Source organism: Palaemon carinicauda, chromosome 15 (genome assembly GCF_036898095.1).
Source record: "Palaemon carinicauda isolate YSFRI2023 chromosome 15, ASM3689809v2, whole genome shotgun sequence".
In the NCBI taxonomy this organism is placed as follows: domain Eukaryota; kingdom Metazoa; phylum Arthropoda; class Malacostraca; order Decapoda; family Palaemonidae; genus Palaemon; species Palaemon carinicauda.
Genome location: NC_090739.1, coordinates 135,510,709 through 135,537,587, shown reverse-complemented (window position 1 = coordinate 135,537,587; position 26,879 = coordinate 135,510,709). Strand labels below are relative to the sequence as shown.

The following is a 26,879-nucleotide window of genomic DNA, read 5'->3' as shown; positions in this document are numbered from 1 at the left end:
GAGCCCAAAAAACGGATTTTGAGCGAAGCGAAAAATCTATTTTTGGGTGAGATAGCCATGGCGTCCTGATGGACCCTCCCTACTACTTCGTTCAGTTTGTTCCCACCCTACACAATTGTATCATGGTGATGGGCAGCAACTGGCGCCAGGATAAAGACGCGCGTGACGTCATTAGAGCAATGGCGTCCGTTTGTTTACGTCTCGAGTATCAGTAGTAGCCACGAGTGAGATTAGCTGTGGAACGGCTCCCAGCTATTCTCAGCCCTTACACACCGAAGCATTAACTCTGTTCGGGGTGGAGATAGCTATGTGGCACGTTCAGACATGCGTGTCCCCTGTTGTATTACGATGTCTTAAAGGGAAACCTTTGAGATACTCGCTCCAGAAGTTAGAATTCTGTGATAACCTGTGGTTAAATTCTCTGGGAATATCTTAGTAGTCTTATACCCAAGGAAGCTACCAAACAGGAACCTTCCATCAGGACGCCATGGCTATCTCACCCAAAAATAGATTTTTCGCTTCGCTCAAAATCCGTTTTCTCTGCTCATCCTAGCAAAAGGTTGAAGTCAAAAGTAAACTACCAATCATTTCTCAGTTCATCCTAGCAAAAGGTTGAAGTCAAAAGTAAACTACCAATCATTTCTCTGCTCATCCTAGCTAAAGGTTGAAGTCAAAAGTAAACTACCAATCATTTCTCTGCTCATCCTAGAAAAAGGTTGAAGTCAAAAGTAAACTAGGCTACCAATCATTTCTCTGCTCATCCTAGCAAAAGGTTGAAGTCAAAAGTAAACTACCAATCATTTCTCTGCTCATCCTAGCAAAAGGTTGAAGTCAAAAGTAAACTACCAATCATTTCTCTGCTCATCCTAGCAAAAGTTTGAAGTCAAAAGTAAACTACCAATAATTTCTCTGCTCATCCTAGCAAAAGGTTGAAGTCAAAAGTAAACTACCAATCATTTCTCTGCTCATCCTAGCAAAAGTTTGAAGTCAAAAGTAAACTACCAATAATTTCTCTGCTCATCCTAGCAAAAGGTTGAAGTCAAAAGTAAACTACCAATCATTTCTCAGTTCATCCTAGCAAAAGGTTGAAATTCTCGTTGAAGTCAAAAGTAGTAGAACCCTTCATTTGAATATTCCATATTCCTCTCTAGATTATTCAGCCAATTCTTCCCCTAGTGAATAATCTACTTTTAATATATGTAAAATTAATAACCAATTTTTCCCCACTTTGTCTATGGTTTCTTGTAAGATAAATCTTCCATTAAGTTTGCGAGAACTCCCAAGTAATTCACGTGAAAACACTTTTTCAAGCGCATTTATGCAGAAGTAAATTTAAATCTTTCTTAGAATAGAAAAACACGAAACTAATGCAGGAATACTTTGAGAGACATGAAAGTAGACTTATTATTTATTTGATACTACAATTGTCAGGATTTTCCTTCCCACGACACCCTATACAGTGGGCCTAATTGTAATGGAATTACGAATATATTAAAAAAATACATTTTTATTTGATATATGGTATTACCATAATGTTACATTTCCTATATAAAAAAATACAATTCTATTTGATATATGGTATTACCATAATGTTACATTTCCTTGAACACATTTGGATTTATATTAAAAAAGGAGCCTATAATTCACCCAAATATAATTATAAAAAAACTCAAATTAGAAGCTTCACAAACATTTATTTGACACGAAATTTTTCTTAATAATAATTATCTAATAATTTCATCACTGAGTGAATTTGTATCGTTATATTAAGTAGGTATTGTTAAGAAAAAAAGTCATGAAGGAAAGATATTCATAATTAAAGTTTAAAACATTAGACAGTTGAAAAAAAACTAATTTGATCTTCCTTCGTTCTTCAATATGAAATTAGGAATGTCAAGAGTTGCTATCCAAGAACTGTGGAAAATAAGAAAAAATAATAAAACAAGACATCAAGTGACAAACGACAATACCATATAAAGAAAAGAATAGAGGAGCCGTTGCAAGAACTTATCCTCAAAGTACAAGTACAAGTTAACAAGTATAACAGCAAATGTAAAAAATAATGGATTCTTTGATGTAAAACAACACTGCCAATAAGTGAATTAAGAGTATCTGGCTTAATTTAAGTTGGGATTATACTATTTTAAGTCAAAATACTTCCTTACGTCTTTAAAATATTAAATTTAAATTTAGCAAAGGACCTTGGCGCTTTATCTCGCCCAATTGGAGGTTTTCAAGGTAATTACCTCAGATTGAGTAATTTTGGCCAATTTAAGGATATTCCTAGAATAGTGGCACTATTAAAGAAATCTGACTTTTGGGTCATGTTGACTTTGAAGAAATTTAAATGGTTTTAAGGTAATTTTTCTCTTGATTAACACTTTCTGTAGGCCTAAACATTGCTTCCTACAAATTTAAATTATGACAAACACTCCAAGATGACGAAATAATGACATTATTGCGGTGGCCTACGTGATGACGTATCTGACTGGTGATCGCCAGACTGGGGTACGAGTCCTGTTCAAACTTGTTAGTTCTTTTGGTCTCTGTAACCTCGCCATCTTTGTGAGCTAAGGAAGGGGTTTGTGGGGCTATCGTTCTATAATAGTTTGCTGCTAAGCTACAACCGTGGTTAAAAAAGCAGGATGCTATAAACGCAAAGGCTCCAGCGGGGAAAAATAGCCCGGCAAGGAAAGAAAATAAGGCATAGATATCCTTGGTATCATCCTGTTCAAATTAAGTATAATTTGCCATTTTTCATTTACTTTGATATTTAAGGTTGGACTGATTTGAATTTACATATTTATGTTCGAGTGATCTGTATTTAGAGGAAATTTACTTATCCATAATTATCGTTTTTTATGTTTTTCATTTTTTTCATAAATCTTTTATATAAATATAACCAAAAGTTGTCGGGATGATTTTATTATCTTTTTTCTAGGCAATCTTTTGATTATAGAGTAAAATTGTGTGTGTGAAATTTGTCTATAAGATTTTTAAAAGAATAGTTTTTTTTTCAACCATAGCATGATCTTTTTTTTTTTTTTTTTGCGTAATACGAATTTTTTCTTTTTTTGTATTTAAGGTAAATGTCCTAAATTCGAGGTAATTTCTGAGGTAATCTCGTTCAAAACAGCTGAGAATGACAAACACATGGTTACAGTGTTGCCAGATGGGTTAGTCTAAAAACTCCCCAAAGCAACCCCTAATATTCCCATTTCCACAAATATATCATCTGATTATGTAGGCTTTACTAATATAGAAATTACTCACTATTAAGGTTTACTCATCTTTGTTTTTTCTTCATAGAGTTTTGTACAGAATATCGCAATTTGACACCCAAAATCACCAAATATGGGGATGAATTCCCATATCTGGCAACGCTGCAGGGTAATGTATTTTGACAGTTGTGACGTCATTCCTTCAGTCACTAAACAGAATTGTTTGTGGTAAGCTGTCTTCTTCACTCTTCTGCTTCCCAGGACACCGGATTTATTCTAGGTTAAATTCAGACATAAAACGATGGAGAAACAGCAAGTTGAGCAACACAGGAACAGAATGGGTATCTCGAAGAACAAATGGAAGCACCAGTATGTAAGTGTGGATGTTTATTTTCCAGTTTGTTATGATTATTTTCCCTTTAATTTCATCCAGTAGCGAATGTTAAATGTTCGCTAAAATTTCTTTCAAATCGTAGTTTATTACCTCTACGTAATTGATTACCATAATGATTTTTATTTAACCTGTCTTTTCAGGAAGTACGTAAGTTAACCAGAAATTACGATTTTCCGGGAATATTTAAAGGTTTGAAGGTCTCTCATGAATGGCAGAGGCAAGGGGCAGTGGCATTGCCTTAGCAAGCAGGACAATGCCCTAGAGACTGACCATATATACATATCAGCACCCAAGCTAGGACCAAAGAGGGCTAGACAATGGCTGCTGATGACTCCGCATATAAACCAGTAGGCTCCCCCAAACTCCCCATCCTTAGCTCACAAGTATGGTGAGGGTGCAGCGACCGAAGAAACTAACGAGTCTGAGTGGGACTCGAACCCCAGTCTGGCGTTCACCAGTCAGGGACGTTACCACATTACCCACCACTGGTTATAGGGTTGGGCATCGCTGGTAAGTCAGAGGTGGCTTGAGGGTAAATGTGGGTAAGCCTGAATCTATGGTGAGCAGTAAGGAAGATAGGGACAGGATAACCGTACAGGAGAGTAGATGAAGAGAATAGAGAGGAGAAGGGTAAAGTGGATTATGGGAATATCACTGCGTGAAAGATTGGCAAGTGATGAAATGAGAATGTTCATTTGCGACGGGAACGAGTGTCATTTTCGAAGAGAGAGTAATTTTTTCCATAAGAAAAAGCAGTTTTTTCCTAGGTTACATTGCCCTGTGATACAGTAAAATAATACCTAAATCACCAGTAAGTTATATTATAGTATGTTTTCGATCACATTCCAAGAAGCCTATAATGTACTCAAATATAATCATGAAAATAAATCAGGAGTTCTATAAATCTTTATTTGACATAGAACCGTTCATGATGTTGATTTCACCACTTGAGTGATACACGGCAAATTTGTGTCATTTGCCGTTATTATTTAGTGGATTTATAGATTAGGACACTACTGTATTTCAGAATTAAAAATGTAATTTATAATTTTCATAGTGGAAAATATAATTTTCATTGGAAAATGTAATTTTTATAGTTGAAAATATAATTTTCATAGTTGAAAATGTAATTTTCATAGTTGAAAATGTAATTTTCATAGTTGAAAATGTAATTTTCATTGTTGAAAATGTAATTTTCATAGTTGAAAATGTAATTTTTATAGTGGAGAATGTCATTTTTGTATAATTGTCTTTAACACTATAGTTTATTCCTTGGCTAATATTAGTAGTGAGGTGTGAGAGAGGAACTGAGATTTTATTTAATGATTAAAAACAGAAAACCTGAAATGTAAGAATTCATAATAGCCTAACCTAACCTTGGCAGTCCTTTCCTTGCCCTGATAGAGAGGGGAGTGCCACCTTCCTTATAAATCTATGACTTAACTTAATGACAGGATATTTTCGGTGAAAATTATGACTCGCAATTATAGAGAATGTTTTAGTAAAACATTAGCTTCTGAACTTGCAAAATATCGAAGAGGCATTATTAGAATAATGAAGACTAGTTTAATTAATTGTTCTGGCATTTTGTATAACAGTATCCCATACTAGGCTAACGTTTTGGGACGAGGCTATGACTTCATTGATGGTTTAAGAATCATGAGCGTTATGAATTTAAACCAATTTAGGCTAGCCTGATGCCATTTTAGATTAGTTTTGGCAGGCTGACTTATAGACCTATTATTCATCTTGTATGCGAAACTATTAACTGATTCCATTAAAGTAAAATTTTTCTTATTATGGGGCATATTTGTTATAAATGTTACAAACTTGATGACAAATTAGTGTTATCTTGGGGAGAGTTCCTTTTAGTTCAACAAGAAAATTCTCATTTACAAAAGTCACTTTCTTACAAGTGCAGTTGTTTAAGATTAGTTTTCTTTTAAGAGGTCAACTATTATTATTGGAATTTTTCCATTGCAAACTCCAATGGCTGTTACTGTTCATGTATATGTAAGGAATTTTTATAATGACGTATTTCCCTTAATGAAAGTCATGGCTCCAAAAATAGAATACAAGTCACTATAATTTAGTTCAAGGGAGTCATCCTTGAAAGTCACTTTATGTATACAGTATTATTATTATTACTATAAGCTAGGCTGTAACCCTAGTTGGAAAAGTAAGATGCTTTAAGCACAAGGGCTCCAGCTAGGAAAAATAGCCCAGTGAGGAAAGAAAACAAGGCAATAAATAAACTTCAAGAGAAGAATGATAAAAATGAAATATTTCAAGAACAGTAACAACATTAAATTAGATCCTTCACATATAAGACATTAGCCAAGATGAAGGAAATTAGAAAAAATGTATCCTAATTTCATGTACAGTACACGAAAAATGTTCATCAAGTTTACTCCCTCTCTGAGAAATAACTACTATGCTTATGACTAGTTAACTGTTTAGTTCGTATATTTTATTATCATTAGAAAAAAGGAATCGGGCAGTGTATTAATGGAGCATTCACATTTATAGCTGTATGCTACCTTGTATAACCCAGGGAAGTTTTTCTTTATCACATTCCGGGTCTTAATTTGTCACTGCCATAACTTGCTCCCAACTTAACTTGGCCACAAGTATTGTCAGTCACTGAATGAAATATAAGGATGCATCTTAATCTAATGTAAGGTGCCAGTTCTTATTGGCAAGGGGCTTTCCCTAGTCGCTCCTTGCTCTGCATACATTTAGCATATTCCTTACCTCAATTTTGGGGAAAGGTATTAAGTGGTAGAAGGTTTGATTCTTTTGAAAAAAAAAAAAGTTTTGTTCCTACGCATATACAAACTTTTCGTCCTTTGAAATATCTAACTTGAGTAAGGCATCATAAGAATCTTTCCCTCAAGGTAGTTGCTCTTCTTTGCATCAGCAAGAGAGTAGTCGAGTTTCAGAATCTTCATAATGTCAAACCTTTGTGAGACTCAGTACCAATCTGTCTTGAACAACCATTTCACAAACCGACTTGATCCTATCCCACCATGGGAGTTAACTCGAAGAGGTGGTGTCGCATTATGGCACATCGGTGTTACTAGAGGAGGACATGACACCTCGCTGTCAAGCATTTCAGCCTTCTCATTATCCCCAACAAGAGTAAAAGGAGGTGTCCAGACATTGTTCCTTCTTGTTTGGTGAGTTAGTTTGCTAATAGATATGACTTTGGTCAGTGTGTACCTCTACTCTCTCAAGGAAGATCTCGCTTCCCTAACTCTGTCAGTAGTTTACTGGTTAGCATGTCAGTGTACTTGGGAGCTAAAGGTTGGATCTGAAGGTGTCGGACCACCTTTGCCTCTCTGTATCTTACAGACGTTGCTCGAAGGCCCTTTTCTTTGGTCCAGAGTTGACTGCTCAGTAGTTTTTTAAAACTCCCAGTTCCCTCATGAGACTTGGTATGCATCTTGCCTAAAGTAACACCTTTAGCATAAGTCTTGAGGAAAGGTAGAACGACTGGCTCTTCTACCTCACGTACATCTCTCAAGGGGATCAGCAGCTGTAACCATTACTTTCTGGTCGGAGATCTGTTGCTGGAGAGTTTACATGATGTAGAATTATTTGTGCAAAGGATGGTTTGATGTCTTACCAAACATTTATGTTTGGTGTGACACAGCTGAAGCCATTTTCCTGCTAGGGAGATAGGTCTCCATAACCTGATACAGGCTTCCTTTTAAGCCAGTAAGGGCCAAGGCCCTAATAGGTTTTTTAATTCTATGATTATATGTTAGGAGATGGTTGGAGTTGGCGTCCTCATCCCCGCATATTTCTGTGAACCCCATTTTACGCTAGAATGCCAGTCAAGACTTCAGTTTCACCCTAGGGTTTACTTTTAATGTGGTATTTTGCTTGATGTGATATTTATTAGTACAGTAGTTGGGTCCAACTATTGTTTTTTTTTTTTTTTTTTTTTTTTTTCAATTTATGGGTTAGCACCCCTAATAATGGTTGGATCTACAGTTTCTGTGAAAAGATGTTGAATGGAAGAACTTCTAGAAAGGCAACATAAGTCAATTATGGGCCACCAATGTGACGCAGTTCCGGTAGGCCCTGCTGCTTCCTCCGGTGCCTTAGATGACCGCAGAGGTAGCAGCAGTAGGGGACTCAGCAGTATGAAGCTTCTTCTGTGGTGGAAATGTGGGATGTTGGGCTGTGGCACCCTAGCAGTACCAGCTGAACTCGGCTGAGTCCCTGGTTAGGCTGGAGGAACGTAGAGAGTAGAGGTCCCCTTTTTTGTTTTGTTTCTTGTTGATGTCGGCTATCCCCCAAAATTGGGGGAAGTGCCTTTGGTATATGTATGTATGTAATGGGCCCAGACAGCTCGTATATCATGGCAGTTTGGGTTGACCAAAATCGTGTTCTTCAACCAGTTCAACTCGTACGACTCGTAGACAACGGGCAAATTGGATGGGGCTTTACTTGGTTAATACAATATACATTGGTCATAAGAATGAGCCTCTTATAAGGATTAATACTGTCAGGGCACCTCAAGTAGTGTACTGGTACTTTAGTCATTACAGTCAGCCCTGCCTGTTCTTCGCACGTCAAGTAGTGTACAGGTACTTTAGTCATTACAGTCAGCCCTGATATTCTCGGGTTCTGTCGATGTGATTTTGATCATTCGCGATACAGAGAACTGTATAACCCGTTAAATAAAAAGTGACTTCTTCGCGGTTTCGCAACAAATACTTTCATGGCCCGGCAATTTCCTTTGCAACCAACATGCTTTGCAGTGTTTCCCTCTCCACACAGCACAATACCCCGTCTCACTCAATTCGGCCATAGTCTTGCGTCATCTCTCCTCATATGTGCATCTCCTACTTCAGTCTTTTTTATGCAGAATCACATTGCGATGCAGCGAAGTGATGTAAAAAGTCTGTACATTTCCAGTGTGCTTATAGAGAATTTAGTATGAAATGTGATACATACTGTACATTGCACTACCCCAAACAGTCGAGAGTCCAAATAGCAGCATCATGCTTCAGATTTACTGAGTAGAACTTTGTACGTAAACGGTTAGTGGTGCTGTTCTGGTGCTATTTCTTTTAGTTTTTATTGTATTACAGTCATTGTGTAATACTGTAATGTTATTGTTTATTAACTACTGTACATTACTGTAAACAAAATGCAATACTTTACAGTACATGTAGTACTGTAGATATAGGATACCTGTACAGTGAGTGTCAATGGCGCAAGTCGACCTGCCAAAAATAGCGAACACTTACAAGTGCTACCTTAGTTCATTAAGCTGTACTGTAGGGATAGTACTGTACATAAAATATTGTAATATGCACTACAGTATCAGTGTTTTGTTGGTGCTGTACCTATTATGTGTAAGTATAAGTGTGGGAATTGCTCGTAATGTGTACCTTGGTCATACTGTGTACACAGTACACATATTTATATGTACTGTACACTTAACTCAATACTTATAATGTAATAGAACCCAAGTGCAAACACTATTAGGCAGTACTTAGCGTGTTATTCGGCAGTGTGTAGGCAATGATACAATTTAAAGGGTGTCCATTTGATATACAAAGGTTCTGTTTTGAACTTGCAATTTATCTGAAGTAGAAATAGTTTGTAATAATTGAGACATTAACCCTTTTACCCCCAAAGGACGCACTGGTACGTTTCACAAAACTCATCCCTTTACCCCCATGGACGTACCGGTACATCCTTGCAAAAAACTGCTATTTAAGTTTTTTGCATATTTTTGATAACTTTGTGAGAAACTTCAGGCATTTTCCAAAAGAATGAGACCAACGTGACCTCTCTATGACAAAAATTAAGGCTGTTAGAGCAATTTAAAAAAAATATATTGCAAAATGTGCTTGAAAAAGAAAATGCCTGGGGGTTAAGGGTTGGAAAGTTCCAATTAGCTTGGGGGTAAAAGGGTTAACAATAAACCACAAGTAATTAATTGCACGTAACCAGTACGTATCAGCGTATCAGGTTTAGCTACGTACATACCACCCGCCCTTCAAATTTCCTGCGTCTTGCATGGATTAAGTTACACTTCCTGCCAGAACGACCCCTCAAGGTCGAAGTGGGATCTGCCAGAACGACCCCTCAAGGTCGAAGTGGGATCTGCCAGAACGACCCCTCAAGGTCGAAGTGGGATCTGCCAGAACGACCCCTCAAGGTCGAAGTGGGATCTGCCAGAACGACCCCTCAAGGTCGAAGTGGGATCTGCCAGAACGACCCCTCAAGGTCGAAGTGGGATCTGCCAGAAGGACCCCTCAAGGTTGAAGTGGGATCTGCCAGAAGGACCCCTCAAGGTCAAAGTGGGATCTGTTGGGTGAGCTGAGTTTACACCTTCACCCCTGAGCTAACTGCGGTCACCTCACTATAAGTTTTAACAGTTGCATCCAGCTTTATGGAAAGCATACAGCACACTCATTAAAGGACAAAGAGGTTTGTATAGTTATGATAACTACAATTTTAAATATTTAACTTAGCCGGTGAATATATAATAGCTGCTACTCAGCGGCTCGACAGAAAACACACTCAAAAAACTCGCGAGCGATCGCTATGAAGGTTGCGGGTGTGCCCACCAGCGCCAACTATCGGCCAGATACCACTCTTGCATGTAAACAAACCCTTCAATTCTTCTCTGTCGACGTTGACGACAAGACGTATCAATACTCGCTGTAGAACCTGGAGTTTTTTCAACATATTTGGTGAAGTACTTCATTTTGGTTTGAGCTTCCGCAGTGCAGGTGTTTTTTCCTCAACATAAACTCTTGAACTCTTTATTGAATCAGATTATTTGTTGATGACTTGGATTGTTTTTTGGAATTTTCTTTGACTAATTCAAAATGGCTGACCCTTCACAAGTACCTAGATTTTGGAAGTGTAATGCTAGGGACTGTAATAGGCGTCTTCCAAAGGCTTCTCTCGACCCACATACTGTTTGTTCCAATTGTCGGGGTAAAACCTGTCAATTGGGAAATCGGTGTGAGGAATGCGTGGGCCTTTCGTAATTCGATTGGCTCGAATACGATAAATATGCACGTAGGCTAGAGAGAGATAGGGTAAGGAGGAGTTCATCTAGGTCTGTAGATTTTTCCTCTCCACATGCCCCTGAACCTAATCCTTCCCCTGTAGTGGTTGTTCCTAACCCCCCTTCTAGCACTCAGGAACCATCTATGCAAGACATGTTACGTGCTATTCATGCCTTGGGGGAAAGAGTTGAAGCGTTAGCAACTGATCGTAATCAACTCATGGCTGACGTGAAGGAACTTAAGTGTCATAGTGCCACGGCGGAAAGTGGGAAAGTGATTAGTGTGCAAAGTGTTGTGAACAGTGTTGCGACCGAGGGTTCGTCTGTTCGTGCCTGTCGTTCACCTAGTCCGGGACCTCTTGCAAGCTCCCAAGCCCAGGGGAGAAGTAATGTCGTACGACTTATGGGTTCGAGAGGCCTTGATCAGCGAACAGACGTTCCCTCTATGGTATCAGGTGTATCTCACCAAGATCGCCCCTACCATAAGACGAGAGAGCCTATTTTCTCCTCGTCTTCCGAAGGCTTTTCACGCAAGAAACCGTGGAACAAGGTTTCTAGGCCTCTTAAACGGAAGTTGGTCCCTTCAGGACAGGTCCAACGTCCTGGATGTAGTCATTGGGACAGTTCGGACCCGTTGCAGTCATCGGATGACTGCTCGCCGCCTAAGCAAGGCAAGGTTGTGCCGTCTCAGACGTTAACCCCGTCGGTTACCGCACCCATTCCCGTGGACCCAAAATGGGTTATACTGCAGGACATGCAGTCTAAGCTTGCCTCCCTTATGGAAGACTACAATGCCGATAAGGTTTCCGTTGAGCCTAGCCGTTTATCTCATCGAGATCCTGGCCTTCAGCCACCTAAACTTCCTTTGTGCGTCCTGTTGACGTTGGTGTAGCCAAGTCACGTCAATCAGTTTGTTTAGAACCACACTCGATGCGGTCTCGTGTGGATTTTCAGCCGCATTTGGACGTTAGGCAACTTGCTGATGCTACTGTTGACGTTCAGGACGTTTGCCAACCATCGGAGTTGACTTGTTTTGACGCTGAGCGTCAACATCCGCAGTCTAGAGTTGTTTTGACTGCTCAGACTAGGCGGTCAAAGCAGTCTCGGGTGGACGCTGTGCGTCCTCACGCACCTGTTGTTGTTGACAGTTCACAGACTGTCAAGCAGTTACAGGACGCTGCGTCCTGGTCCGCTACTTATGCACCAGTGCGGGTGGACGCTGCGTGTCAAGCATTGCCAAGCCCTTTGCTTGTTTCTCAACAGTTGTCAGATGAGGAACTTTCGGATGAGGACGTTGCTGACCCTCAGCCTGAGGATCATCCTTCAGATATTGATGAACCCAGAACAGTTCCGCCATCAATGGACTTTAAGAAAGTCATGTTAATTTTTAAAGAGTTGTTTCCCGATCACTTCGTCTCTGTTGCTCCTCGTTCGCCGCCGTCTGAGTTTGTTTTAGGCGTACCTGCTGACCTGCCAGCCTTTACAAAACTTGTGCTCTCTCGCTCGTCCAAGAGAGCTTTACGGCTTTTAGGCGATTGGTTGGAAACCAAGAGGAGTTTGGGGAAGACGGCCTTTGCCTTCCCTCCTTCTAAACTCTCGTCTAGATCGAGCGTCTGGTATGCCACGGGAGAAGTTCTCGGCTTGGGAGTCCCTGCCTCTGCCCAGGGCGACTTCTCAAGCCTTGTAGACTCTCCCCGCCGCCTAGCCATGAGACGCTCGAAGATTAGTTGGTCATCCTCGGATCTTGACCATCTGCTGAAAGGCATTTTTCGAGCTTTTGAAGTTTTCAATTTCCTTGACTGGTGTTTGGGAGCCTTAAGTAGGAAAATCTCATCGGCTGATAGAGATGTCTCCTTACTCATTATGTCCTGCATGGATAAAGCCATCCGCGATGGATCCAATGAGCTCTCCTCCTCTTTTACCTCAGGAGTCCTTAAGAAGCGAGAGTCCCTTTGCTCTTTTCTGTCGGCAGGAGTTACTCCCTGTCAAAGATCTGAGCTTCTCTTTGCTCCCTTATCGAAGTTTTTGTTCCCTGAACATTTGGTTAAGGACATAGCTTTGTCTCTCGTGCAGAAGGACACCCATGACTTGGTAGCGTCCTCTGCTCGCAAAGGGACTCCTTCGACTTCCTTTTCAGCAAGACCAAGGATAGACACTCCGGCGTCCAGGTTTATTCCGCCCTTTCGTGGCAGAGCTCCCAGTAGGGGAAGTACTCGTGCCGAGGGAAAGAGAGGAAAGAAGAAAGGAGCCAAGTCCTCACGTGGCAGGGTCTGACTGCCCGCAGCCTCAGACAGCAGTAGGTGCCAGACTCAAGAACTTCTGGCGAGCCTGGGAGAAGAGAGGCGCAGACCAACAGTCTGTGAGGTTGCTCAGAGAGGGGTACAAAATTCCATTTGTACACAAACCTCCTCTAGCGACTTCCCCCATCGATCTCTCTCCCAATTACCGAGAGGAATCAAAGAGACAAGCCCTGAAACTAGAAGTGTCTCTTTTGCTAGAGAAGGGAGCGGTGGTGAAAGTCTCGGACCTTCAATCGCCGGGGTTTTACAACCGCCTCTTCCTAGTACCGAAGAAGACAGGAGGTTGGAGACCGGTGCTAGACGTCAGTGCTCTGAACGTCTTTGTCACAAAGACAAAGTTTACCATGGAGACCACGAAATCAGTCTTAGCAGCGGTCAGAAAGGGAGACTGGATGGTCTTTCTCGACCTAAGAGACGCATACTTCCACATCCCCATTCACTCAGATTCCCAACCTTTTCTGAGGTTTGTTTTCGACAATGTGGTGTACCAGTTTCGGGCCCTGTGCTTTGGCCTAAGTCCTGCTCCTCTCGTGTTTACGAGGCTTATGAGGAATGTGGCAAAATTCCTCCATTTATTGGGAATCCGAGCCTCCCTTTACTTGGACGACTGGCTTCTCAGAGCCTCGTCCAGTCATCGCTGTCTGCAGGATCTTCATTGGACATTGGATCTGACCAAGGAATTGGGACTTTTGGTCAACATGGAAAAGTCCCAGCTGATTCCATCCCAAACTATACTGTATTTAGGGATGGAGATTCGCAGTCCAGTTTTTCGGGCTTTTCCGTCTGCCCCCCGAATAGATCAATCCCTGCTCGTAATCCAACGGATGTTGAAGAGAGAACGTTGCTCAGTCAGGAATTGGATGAGTCTAGTAGGAACTCTATCATCCCTGGAGCAGTTTGTCTCGCTAGGAAGGCTACACCTTCGACCTCTCCAGTTCCATCTAGCTTTTCACTGGAAAAAGGACAAGACGCTAGAAGCGGTCTCAATCCCGATCTCCGAATCAGTAAAGGCATGCCTGAATTGGTGGAACGACAATATCAGTCTAAGAGAGGGACTTCCCCTAGCAGTTCAGAAACCAAACCACGTTCTATTCTCAGACGCATCGGATTTGGGTTGGGGTGCGACCCTGGACGGTCGGGAATGCTCAGGGCTGTGGACCTCAAGTCAGAGGAGCATGCACATCAACGGCAAGGAGCTTTTGGCAGTCCACCTGGCCTTGATGAACTTCGAGAGTCTCCTTCGAAACAAAGTGGTGGAGATCAACTCGGACAATACCACAGCCTTGGCATACATTTCCAAACAAGGAGGCACCCACTCCCTGACACTGTATGAGATCGCAAGGGACCTGCTCATTTGGTCAAGAGATCGAGGCATCTCCCTGGTAACGGGGTTTATCCAGGGCGACTTGAACGTCTTAGCAGATTGCCTCAGTCGGAAGGGTCAGGTAATTCCTACAGAATGGACTCTCCACAAGGACGTGTGCAAGAGGCTTTGGGCGACTTGGGGTCAACCCACCATAGACCTCTTTGCAACCTCGATGACCAAGAGGCTTCCAATCTATTGCTCTCCAGTCCCAGACCCAGCAGCAATACATATAGACGCTTTTCTTCTAGATTGGTCTCATCTAGACCTATATGCATTCCCACCATTCAAGATTGTCAACAAGGTACTGCAGAAGTTCGCCTCTCACGAAGGGACAAGGTTGACGTTAGTTGCTCCCCTCTGGCCCGCGAGAGAATGGTTCACCGAGGTACTTCGATGGCTGGTAGACTTTCCAAGAAGTCTTCCTCTAAGAGTAGACCTGTTACGTCAGCCCCACGTAAAGAAGGTACACCAAGGCCTCCCCGCTCTTCGTCTGACTGCCTTCAGACTATCAAAAGACTCTCTAGAGCTAGAGGCTTTTCGAAGGAGGCAGCCAGTGCGATTGCAAGAGCGAGGAGAGCTTCTACCATTAGAGTATACCAATCGAAGTGGGAAATCTTCCGAAACTGGTGCAAGTCAGTATCTGTATCCTCGTCCAGTACCTCTGTAGCCCAAATCGCTGATTTTCTCTTACACCTGAGAAAGGTTCGCTCCCTTTCAGCTTCCACGATCAAGGGCTACAGGAGCATGATGGCTTCGGTCTTCCGGCATAGAGGCTTAGATCTTTCCAACGATAAAGATCTACAAGATCTCCTTAAGTCTTTTGAAACTTCTAAGGAACGTCGTTTGGCTACTCCTGGATGGAACTTAGACGTGGTCCTAAGATTCCTCATGTCAGACAGGTTTGAGCCTTTACATTCAGCCTCCCTGAAGGATCTCACTCTTAAGACTCTTTTCCTGGTGTGCTTGGCCTCGGCTAAAAGAGTCAGTGAACTTCATGCCTTCAGCAAGAACATCGGTTTTTCCACAGAAAAAGCCACTTGTTCTCTTCAACTTGGTTTCCTGGCCAAGAATGAACTGTCTTCTCGTCCTTGGCCTAAATCTTTTGATATCCCTTGCTTATCAGAGATCGTAGGCAACGAACTGGAGAGAGTGTTATGTCCCGTTAGAGCTCTTAAGTTCTATTTAGCTCGTACTAAGCCTTTACAAGGTAAATCTGAAGCGTTATGGTGTTCGGTTAAGAAACCATCCTTACCTATGTCAAAGAATGCTTTGTCATATTTTATCAGATTTTTAATACGAGAAGCCCATTCCCACTTGAGTGAGGAAGACCGATCTTTGCTTAAGGTTAAGACGCACGAGATTAGAGCTATAGCAACCTCCGTGGCCTTCAAGCAAAATAGATCTCTGCAAAGTATCATGGACGCGACCTTTTGGAGAAGCAAGTCAGTGTTCGCGTCATTTTACTTGAAAGATGTCCAGACTCTTTACGAGGACTGCTACACACTGGGTCCATTCGTAGCAGCAAGTGCAGTAGTGGGTGAGGGTTCTACCACTACACTTCCCTAATTCCAATATCCTTTTTAATCTGTCTCTTGAAATGTTTTTAATATTGTTTTATGGGTTGTACGGAAGGCTAAGAAGCCTTTCGCATCCTGGTTGATTTGGCAGGTGGTCAAAGTCATTTCTTGAGAGCGCCCAGATTAGGGGTTTGATGAGGTCCTGTTGTATGGGTTGCAGCCCTTGATACTTCAGCTCCTGGGAGTCTTTCAGCATCCTAAGAGGATCGCTGGGCTCCGTGAGGAAGACAGACTTACAAGGCAGAGTAATCGTCTAAGTCAACTTCCTTATCAGGTACCTACAGTATATATTTTGGTTTTGTTATATTGATAACTGTCAAAAAAACTCTTAGCTTATACGCTGTAAACTTAATTAACTCTGGTCTCTACCCACCACCTTGGGTGTGAATCAGCTATTATATATTCACCGGCTAAGTTAAATATTTAAAAATGATATTTTAATTATAAAATAAATTTTTGAATATACTTACCCGGTGAATATATAAATTAAAGGCCCTCCCTTCCTCCCCAATAGAGACGCAGGGGGATCGAGAAGAATTGAAGGGTTTGTTTACATGCAAGAGTGGTATCTTGCCGATAGTTGGCGCTGGTGGGCACACCTGCAACCTTCATAGCGATCGCTCGCGAGTTTTTTGAGTGTGTTTTCTGTCGAGCCGCTGAGTAGCAGCTATTATATATTCACCGGGTAAGTATATTCAAAAATTTATTTTATAATTAAAATATCAAAATATCATATTACTTTACTTAAAAGATTTCTCATCATCTCACTCTGGAAATAGTTTTTAAAAGTGAATGAGTAATCGAGAATTACTCTTTGAATTTTACATTAATAGTAACAATAATAACAATCATTCCTTCAGAATTTTTAATTGAGAATTACACTTTGAATTTTACGTTAATAATAACAATAATAACAATCATGCCTTCAGAATTTTTATTATAATTTTGCCCCTCATTATTTACACTAATATAGCTAGACCTCTATTGAAAGGTTCTACGTAGGGAGGTAGTGCTCTCAGTGGACTTTGGGCTTCATTGTAGGCATTACATCAGTGTCTTCAGCTTTCCTATGTCCCCTATTTGCTTTATATCCTTTTATTTCACTTCTATTTCCACCACCTTCTGTATTTCTGTCCAACCACATCATATTGTAACTGTTGGGATTTTCACCTAGTTACACTTGGAAGTTGAATGAGGTCACTGTTCCCATTGCGGGGCTAAGTTCATAAGCCCAATCTGTTAAGGGATCCAACAATCACAAAGAGACAAAACATGTATCAATCTTTTCAAATTCACGTGACATACATTATGCATAGCACATACTGTAGTATAAAAACAAAATGGCCAAGAACACTACCTTGAAGAGTGAAAGAGTTTACACCTCTGTTTTTCCTCTGGTGCCCATCAATTGTTGTTGGCAGTCCATTAGTTAAGACAAATGTTGATACAATAATTCTGTAATAATACTTACTAAGAAATGGTCATTGTCCCATTTGTTTAGTTTGGAAAGAAGGGCATCGGGATTAACATGAGTCGAAAGTAACGCTGAAGTAAATACCAATTATACAAATTTCATTTCCAAAATATTTGAATTTCTGTGCCTCACAAGCACCGAGACATTAGAACAAAAATGCAAATTATAAAGCAGAGGATTACTTTTTAGCACATTTAGGCCTTTTTCCAATAGATATACATAAATTGGATAACTTGTAATAGATAAAAACTCACTTAACAAAGTAGCAAAAATTTACTTAATGGAGTAACAAAAATTTACGGTACATAACAGAGTAACGTTACCAATTCACTAAAAACTGCAAAAAGAAGCTCTTATAGCTAACTTGCAAAAAATACCAGACATCTTAGGAGCTAAGAAATCAGGAACCTATTCCAAAACAAACCAAAGATAAGACACCATTTGGGTTCATACTTCCATGTGAATCAAGACCCAATAAGGATTTTTAATATCTTTGGACCAAGAAGCTAATCTAGTCAGTGTTCCTTTACCAAAAGATTATAAGTCTTCTTTTTCTCTTAATAAGGGAATCTACTCATCGTTGACCCGGGCTTTGTCCTTGATCAGGGTAGGGATGCTTCGTTCATCTTAGATTGCCTTGCCTTATGCAAGACACAGGCTTTTGCATTAGACCAGGAGGAAGAGATGCTGGAATAGGCTTTACAATTATGTTGACGAATTCCTGTAAAAAAGAACAAGAAGCTTATCTTTACAACTATGACCAATTGAGTTCTTAAAAGATCGTTCAATTACCCTTTCAATTTGCTTAAAATTTAACATATCTTTCAAGAATGACCGTCAGAGAGGCTTCTAATTATTAAGCAATTAATTAAAGCATGTTGATATGTCCCAATTGGAGAACCAACCTTGTTTGCTATAACATCAGGAGGCTCTCTAATACAAGTTCTACGTAATTAACAAAATTGGGAAATGCCTCGCCTATAAATTTGTTCGCAGCCTGATTTACAAGTACTGTATAATCGGAAGGTCTTTAGCTTTGACAATTTGTTGTTGGAAGAGAATTCATCCAACCCCTATGGTTAGCGTTGAAATTAATGACTAATGTGAAAGATGCCTACCTATCTTTTTATTATCTCTCTGTATCTTATCCATGGAGACAAGAATGTAAAAAGTAACATCCTCTAAGTCTGGATTGTGAAAGGTGGACCTCAAGTACTGTATGCTATGCTGGCTACAAATTTGTGGGACTTTATTCTTATAACGTCCACAATCATAATAGGACTCTTTATTATTATTATTACTATTAGCTAAGCTATAATCATAATTTGAAAAGCAGGGGCTTCAACGGAAAAAATTTCCCAGTGAGGCAATGAAATAAGGAAACATAGAATATAGTGCCTTAGTGTCCCCTCAAGCAAGCAAGAGAACTCTAACCCGAGATAGTGGAAGGTCATTACCCAAGACTAGAGAACATTGGCTTGATTTTGGTGTGTACTTTTGTTAGAAGAGCTGCTTGCCCTAGCTAAAGAGTCGCTTCTACCCTTACCAAGTGGAAAGAAGCCACTCGACTGCTGAAGTTAAACCCGTGAGTGAAGAAGAATTTTTTTTCGTTATCTTAATGAGAGAGGAGAATGTGCATAAAGAATAGGCCAGATTGGTGTATGAGTAAGCAAAGGAAAAATGAGCTGTAACCAGAGAGGGATCCAATAAAGTACTATCTAGCCAGTCAAAGGACCCAATAACTCTCTTGCAGTAGTATCTCAATGGGAAGTTAGTGTCTTGGCCAGCCTATAAGAAAGTTACTGTACAATCTTGATATGTACTGTAATCTTTGCCTTGTGAATGGCATCATGTTTAAGGATCAGGTGTTGTACACTTTATCAGAGACCAAATTGTCTGCACATGATAGATTATGGTACAGAGTGGAGGCAACAACATGGTCACTTATATTACCATGTATGCCACAAATGTTACAATACATTAAATTGGATTGCTGCTGTCACGAAGCTTTTGGTTTGGGATTTAGCAGAATATCTCCAGACTGGAAAAGAATTGGAACCAATGTATAGATTATGCATGTGAAATTACATATACTGTACTCTACTGAAAAATAGTTTTTTTTATTTGCAAACAGACTTTATTTGTAATGTAACTTCTCTTCTCAAGTACTACAGTACATAAAAGGTAAACCGGTTCAGTTTGAAGAAGCCTGTTTGAATTTAATGTGCTTGCAATAAAGTATTTGAAAACCAAATCTAGAATCCTTTTAATTTGTTTTATGTTAGATAGATTTTATATTCTAATCCAATTTGTAAAAGAAATACTTTGTCAAAGCTGTCATATTCTTTTTATTAACCACATTACGTACAATCATCTATTAAATAAGGGACTGCTTGAAAGAAATTATTTTCCAATCTCAATTTTTGATGTCTTGCCATTGTCTAATTTACCAACCTCCCCTTTTTTTCCTCTACAGAAGATGAAGATCTAGATTAACAGTTGATAGAAGATAACATAGCTAATAGTGGCCAATGCAACGAGGGAAGATCGGGCTGTACAGTTACCGCTGTTCAGGCAGCTTGTAAACTCCTAGCGTGAGACAAAAACCCTCCCATAGATGATAAATTCCGGAAAACTGCCGATTCTTCTCCTGTGTCTAGAAGTTAGCCAGTGGTAAGTAATTGCATTAATAAATGCTGTAAAGTCATGTAGTTAAATTAATATTTGGTATTGTAATGATTCTCAAGCTTTTTTTTCTCTTGAGAATCACTACAATACCAAATATTGTAGTGATTCTAGAACTTCACCCATAACATTAATTGATGGATGTTTTGAAATTATAATTGTTCCATAACCGAAATACAAACCACGCTATTTACATTGGGTTTACCTTTTAGCGCAGCTGAAATGGCGAGCCATTAGAATTTAACGAGGGTGTATTACCCCCGCGCTAGTTTGCGGGGGTATTGGAGTGGTAGCTAGCTACCCCTCCCCCTCCTCACACACAGATGAATGCTCACTTTCACTTTTGGCTCGGACTGTGACAGACGTCTCTGTCTTGGTCCTCTCTTGGCAGCCATTGTTTGTTTTGAATTTACTTAATCGCTTACTTTTCTTTTACTCAATATATATGTAAACATGTTTTCATGTTTGTATATATATTTGAGTATAGAAATCAGTAAGATTCCTTTTCAGATTTGTGTGTAGTGTACGATTTCTACGTGGTGTCCTCGGCAGTTAGGCCTCCACGGCGTAATTTTATGGGTGGCGATCGAGTTTGACTCCGGTCTTTCTCTCCCTCTCTCTCTCTTGAGGTTGTTCACCCTTTTACTACGTGTTACTACGCCCTTGTAGCTTCCTTTCCGTGTGGGGGGGTTGCTACGCCGTACATTTGTCTCAATTAGTTTATGAATCTAATTGTAGTTGCTAATTTTTTTCAGCTTGTAGAACGATTCCTTTCGAGGTTTTCGTTCTTTCTTTAGTGTTCATTCATTTTTAAATTACATAATTACATAGTTTCATAATTATAATTGTTATAATTCTGTTTTGGTTACAGCTCTCCTTCCGTGAGTGTAAGTGGTTGTGAGGGCACGTGCCTGTTGTGTAATTCTTGTTTCCTTTCCCTCGGGATTCCTCTTCGGAGCCTTCCTGGGGGAATGAATGTGTACTAATGATTTTTGTTTTATTATTTTACAGTTAACGATCTAGTTCGTTTCTGTAATATGGCAACGGTGTGAGCTGTCTTGTTGAGGCCTGGGGATTCGGCTGTTGCTGCCTCCCCCCTTGTATTTTTGTCTGGGGCTAGTCTCCTTCTTCTGGAAGTACAGTAGGGTCCCGAATTATGCGAGAATTTGGTCGATGAAAGGCCTCGTGTAATTGGAAATTCGTATATTTCGAAACACATCATGGCGGCAAACAGCAACCTACCCGTCAATTTTTTTTCACTCCATTTCTAGCTTTCTAGCTATATATATACTGTATATACACTGTGTGTGTATGTATGTATGTATATATTATATATATATATATATAAAACATATATATATATATATATATATATATATATATATATATATATATATATATATATATATATATATATATATATATACTGTAGCTTTTATCTTAACAATACTGTAAGAAATCCTTCTTATAGATTTTTTTATAAAATACTGTACAAAATTTCTTTTATGGATAAATAAAACAATAAAAAGTTGTAAAAGTTTTGATAATTTTCTATGACTGTAGTATTTACTACTGTACTATGCATAGCTTACTTTTTCAGTATTTTCCGAATGATGTAGAATTATTTCCTATAGATACAAAAAAAAAAAAAGGGGGGGGGGTTTCAAGGTTTGATACAGTATCTAGCAATAGTTAAAAATTACAGTATAGTACTGTATATCCATGATGACACTCCCACACGTAAACACGGCTAGTAGGCGCAAGTGTGCACTAGGCTGCTGTACGATAATCACGCTTTTTTTGCCCTGAGCGGTCATTTCACTAATGATAATTTTTCAAAGTTAATACAATTTCTTTATGCTTATAATTCGTAATTATAGTTAAAAGTAGGGATATTAATTAAATGGTTGAGTAAAAAAAAAACAATTAATACTACTATTATTTAATTTCAAATGGCTACATAATACTGAATATTCTAATGGGTTCTTTTTATCTTCAATCGTAAATCTTACGCCTGGATAAGTAACAAAAGGAAAGGGATAGGTCTCTCCTCTCTCTCTCTCTCTCTCTCTCTCTCTCTCTCTCTCTCTCTCTCTCTCTCTCTCTCTCTCTCTCTCTCTCTCTCTCTCTTCATATCGTTTCCTGTATAGTTTTCAAATATGTTTGTTATACATTTGTGCATTATTTATCCACTTTATTCTCTCTCTCTCTCTCTCTCTCTCTCTCTCTCTCTCTCTCTCTCTCTCTCTCTCTCTCTCTCTCTCTCTCTCTCTCTCTCTCTCGGTGTTTCCTTTCCCTTTATAGTTTTGTGAAATTTCGTTGTCCAGTCATTCGGTAATGAGAAGTCATTTTCGCTTTTGGCATCGAAAGAAAACTTTGTTTTTAAATATTTAACTTAGCCGGTGAATATATAGCTGCAGCTCTGTTGCTCGACAGACAAAAAACTGTACAAAAAAAACTCGCCAGCGATCGCTATACAGGTTGCGGGTGTGCCCATCAGCGCCAGCTGTCGGCCAGATACCAAGCTCCATGTAAACAAAGACTCAATTTTCTCTCTGTCGACGTGTCGACAAGACGTACTTTACTCGCTGTTGATACCTGGAGTTTTTCCCATCATCTTAGGTGAAGTACTATATTCTGGTTTGAGCTTTCGCAGTGCAGGTGTTTTTTCTTCATCTTAAATCTTGAACTCGTTTTGGATAGATTTAATTTTTGGTGACAAAGAGAGCATGGACTTTCTTTGACTCTTAAATGGCCGACCCTTCCCTTAGACGGAAGTGTGTTTAGGCTTTTAGTAATTATCTTATCACGTTATAAATTAATTATAGATTTTCCTCTATATATTTTATATCTCTCCGCCTTTATTAGGCCTCTTCGATTAACTTTCCATTTATAATAAACATAAAAAATAAATTTTAATGTTTTGTTTATATGCGACCTTTCCTAAGAGTAGGCGGTCCTATCTTGGAAACCGAAGTTAAACAACGTTGAGCCCTTTAAAGAGCTAATGATTTAAAACCTTTTAAATGAATATTTTTAATAAATATTTTATGAAAGAATTTCTTTGAATAGTCTTCGTACTATTTTCAAAGATGAACTAACGTTTAGTTTATTTATACTACGCAGTTTGCGCTCTATCGTTACGATAGAGAGAGAGAGTATCACGGTTTCACTTTGCAGAAAAAGTAAATCGATTCTGACGTTTTGTTCATTCTTCTTTCAAAGCTTAATTGTTTTAAATTCTATTTTAAAGGAACTTTTTAATTGAAAAACCTTTCAGTTTTTTCCTTTGGTCAAATAACATGTTTTTTTGACGAAATGTAATTGGGCTCTTCTCTAGGTGCGAAATCAAGAGAGAAAGAGAGAGAGAGATAGAGACGGAGGGAGAGAGAGAGGAGAGAAAACGTTCCGTTCAAGCGAGTAACGTTGTTCTCGAGTTGCTCTCGTCCCTAGTCTCGGTACGGGGAGAAAGGATAAAACGTTTTTAGTTTTTATTCTCGTCCCCAGGCTATGTGCGGTTAGAGATTGAAAACGTAGTTTTGAAGGAACTAGTGTTTAGTCTCTTCCCCAGCCACTGAATTTTTTATCTTAAAATATGTTTTCTGTTTTTTGCTGGTATTAATGAGCTTGCATTATACGACTGATTTCGCAATTACTACCTTTTGATGAGGGTAGAATTGCGTGTTTCAGGTAGAAATCAGTAAAAGTTTCGATTTCAGTGAAATAAGTGCAAAACAGAAAATCGAAGTGATAAAGTGATATTGCGCTAAGTGTTACAGTGTTGCGTCCGAGGGTTCGTCTGTTCGTGCCTGTCGTTCACCTAGTCCGGGACCTCTTGCAAGCTCCCAAACCCAGGGGAGAAGTAATGTCGAACGACTTATGGGTTCGAGAGGCCTTGATCAACGAACAGACGTTTCCCTCTATGGTATCGGGTGTATCTTACCAAGATCTCCCCTACCATAAGGCGAGAGAGACGTTTTTTCTCCTCGTCATCCGAAGGCTTTTCGCATAAGAAACCTGTAATAAGGTTTCGAAGCCCTTAAGCGAAAGTCAGTCCTTTCAGGACAGGTCCAGCGTCCTGCTTGCAGCCATTAGGACAGCTCTGACCCTATGCAGTCTCGGAAAACTGCTCGCCGCCTAACAAAAGCGTAACACAGACTCCGAGAGTCTTTTTTGTTGGCAAAGTGTTGCGGTCACAGACGTTACCCTCGTCTCTTACCACAACCATTTCCGTTGATCCTTAATGGGTTGTACGGCAAGACATGCAGAATATGCTTGCCTCCCTTATGGAAGACTATTCTGCCGATTAGTCCGTTGAGTCTAGCCGTTTATCTCATCGATATCCTGGCTTTCAGCCAACCTAACGTTCCTTTGTGCTTCCTGTTGACGTTGGCGTAGCTAAGTCACGTCAGTCAGGTTGTTTAGAACCACACTCGATGCGGTCTCGTGTGGATTTTCAGCCACATTTGGACGTTAGGCCACTTGCTGATGCTCCTGTTGACGTTCAGGACGTTCGCTAACAATCGGAGTTGACTTGTTTTGACGCTGTGCGTCAACCTCCGCATTCTAGAGTTGTTTTGACTGCTCAGTCTAGGCAGTCAAAGCAGTCTCGAGTGGACGCTGTGCGTCCTCACGCACCTGTTGTTGTTGACAGTTCAGTTGTTGACAGTTCACAGACTGTCAAGCAGTTACATGACGTTGCGTCCTGGTCCGCTACTAATGCACCAGTGCGTGTGGACTCTTGCTTGTAAAGCATTGCCACCACGATAGTTCTCTCCCTTGCTTGAGACTCAGCTTTTATCGGACAAGGTTCCTGTAGATGAGGAAGTTGCTGTTCCCCCTCCTACTGATATTCCCTTGAGGACTCTGTCAGACGGAGAGGAGCCTAAAGCTGCTTAGCCCTCTATGGACTTTAATTAAATCATGATGATTTTTTAAGGATCTTTGTCCGGATCTTTTTGTAACTGCTGCTCCTCGTTCGCCTAGACGTCAGAGCTTACACTAGGCCTAGCTACTTCGAAGCCGTTGTTTATAAGCTAGTGCTCTCTCGCTCTCCTAGAGAGCTTTACGTTTGCTAGGCGACTGGTTTATCACCAGGAGGAGTTTGGGGGATACAGCCTTTGCTTTCCCTTCTTTTAAACTGGCTTATAGAGCGAGAGTCTGATATGACACGAGAGAAGTTCTCGGCTTGGGAGTTCATGCCTCTGCCCAGATAGACTTCTCAAATCTCGTAGACTCTCCCTGGCGCCTGGCCAGGAGACGCTCCAAGTTTTTTACAGGTCAACTTCACAGCTGTTTTCGAGCATTTGAAGTTTTGCTGTACAATTATGTCATGCATAAACAAGGCTTTCAGGGATGGAAAGCGGTACCGCCTCAGTCGCTAACCCCGTCTGTTGCCGCACCTGCTCTCGTAGACCCTAAATGGGCTTTGCTGCAAGACATGCAGTCCAAGCTTGCGTCCTTGATAGAGGACTTTAATGCGGAGAAGGTTGCTGCCGAACCTTCTGGCCAACAACCTTCCAACCGGTCGGTTGTGCGTCCTGTTGACGCTGAGGTAACCTTCTCGCGTCTACCAGTTGAGGTGGTTCCTCCACCGATGCGACCCAGTGTGGGTTGCCAGCCGCACGTTGACGTTAAGCGACGCTCGGAGGTGGTTGTTGACGTTCAGGACGTTCAACAACCAGCAGAGGTGACTTGTTGTGACGTGGTGCGTCAGCCTCAGCAACCTGGTATGGTGTTGACTGCACAACCCAGACGGTCTAGACAGTCTCGGGTGGACGCTGTGCTTCCTCGCGCACCCATGGTTGTTGACAGTTCACAGACTGTGCAGCAGTTCCATGACGTTGCGTCCGGCTCCGTCACGCATGCACCAGTGCGACCGGACTCAGCGAGCCAGACGTTGCCCACTCCGTTGCCGTTTCCTCATCAGTTTTCGGATGAGGAACTATCTGATGAGGATGTTGCTGAACAACAAGACGATCAGCCCCCAGAATAGATCAAGCCCTGCTATCCATCCAGAAGATGCTGAAGAAGGAACGCTGCTCAGTCAGGCTGTGGATGAGTCTGGTGGGGACGCTGTCATCCCTGGAACAGTTTGTATCGCTAGGAAGACTACACCTCCGTCCTCTTCAATACCATCTGGCTTTTCACTGGAAAAAGGACAAGACGCTAGAAGCGGTCTCGATCCCGATTTCCGGAAAGATAAAGTCTTGTCTGACTTGGTGGAAGGACAATATCAACCTAAGAGAGGGTCTTCCCCTGGCTGTTCAGACTCCCCACCACGTTCTCTTCTCGGACGCATCGGACTTGGGCTGGGGCGCGACACTGGACGGTCGGGAATGCTCAGGTCTGTGGAACTCGAGTCAGAGGAGCATGCATATCAACTGCAAGGAGCTGTTGGCAGTTCATCTGGCCTTGAAAAGCTTCGAGTATCTCCTTCGAGGCACAGTGGTGGAAGTAAACTCGGACAACACCACGGCCTTGGCGTACATCTCCACCCACTCACTGACGTTGTACGAGATCGCAAGGGACCTGCTCATCTGGTCAAAAGGTCAAGATATCTCCCTAGTAACGAGGTTCATCCAAGGCAACTTGAATGTCATAGCAGATTGTCTCAGTCGGAAAGGGAAAGTAATTCCAACAGAATGGACCCTCCACAAGGATATGTGCAAGAGACTTTGGGCCACTTGGGGCCAACCAACCATAGATCTCTTTGCAACCTCGCTGACCAAGAGGCTTCCAATCTATTGCTCCCCTGTCCCGGACCCAGCAGCAATACATATAGATGCCTTCCTCCTAGATTGGTCACATCTGGATC

The 26,879-nt window shown here is 40.8% G+C and overlaps 1 protein-coding gene and 1 long non-coding RNA gene across 2 annotated transcripts in view; one reads left to right on the top strand and one right to left on the bottom strand.

The window, feature by feature from the left end:
• The first annotated feature begins 3,018 nt into the window (after positions 1–3,018).
• LOC137654776 (uncharacterized) overlaps positions 3,019–26,879 on the top strand; it is a 314,879-nt gene continuing 291,018 nt past the window's right edge. Inside the window, exons 1-2 of the long non-coding RNA XR_011046717.1 lie at positions 3,019–3,594; positions 19,854–20,050. This is a non-coding gene — a long non-coding RNA (uncharacterized lncRNA). The remainder of the gene's footprint in view (positions 3,595–19,853; positions 20,051–26,879) is intronic.
• The window catches only part of LOC137654774 (attractin-like protein 1), a 280,888-nt gene continuing 270,807 nt past the window's right edge, over positions 16,799–26,879 (bottom strand). The window contains exon 19 of the mRNA XM_068388722.1: positions 16,799–18,098. Within this exon, the coding sequence (XP_068244823.1) occupies positions 18,097–18,098 (2 nt within the window). The 3' untranslated portion in view covers positions 16,799–18,096. The remainder of the gene's footprint in view (positions 18,099–26,879) is intronic.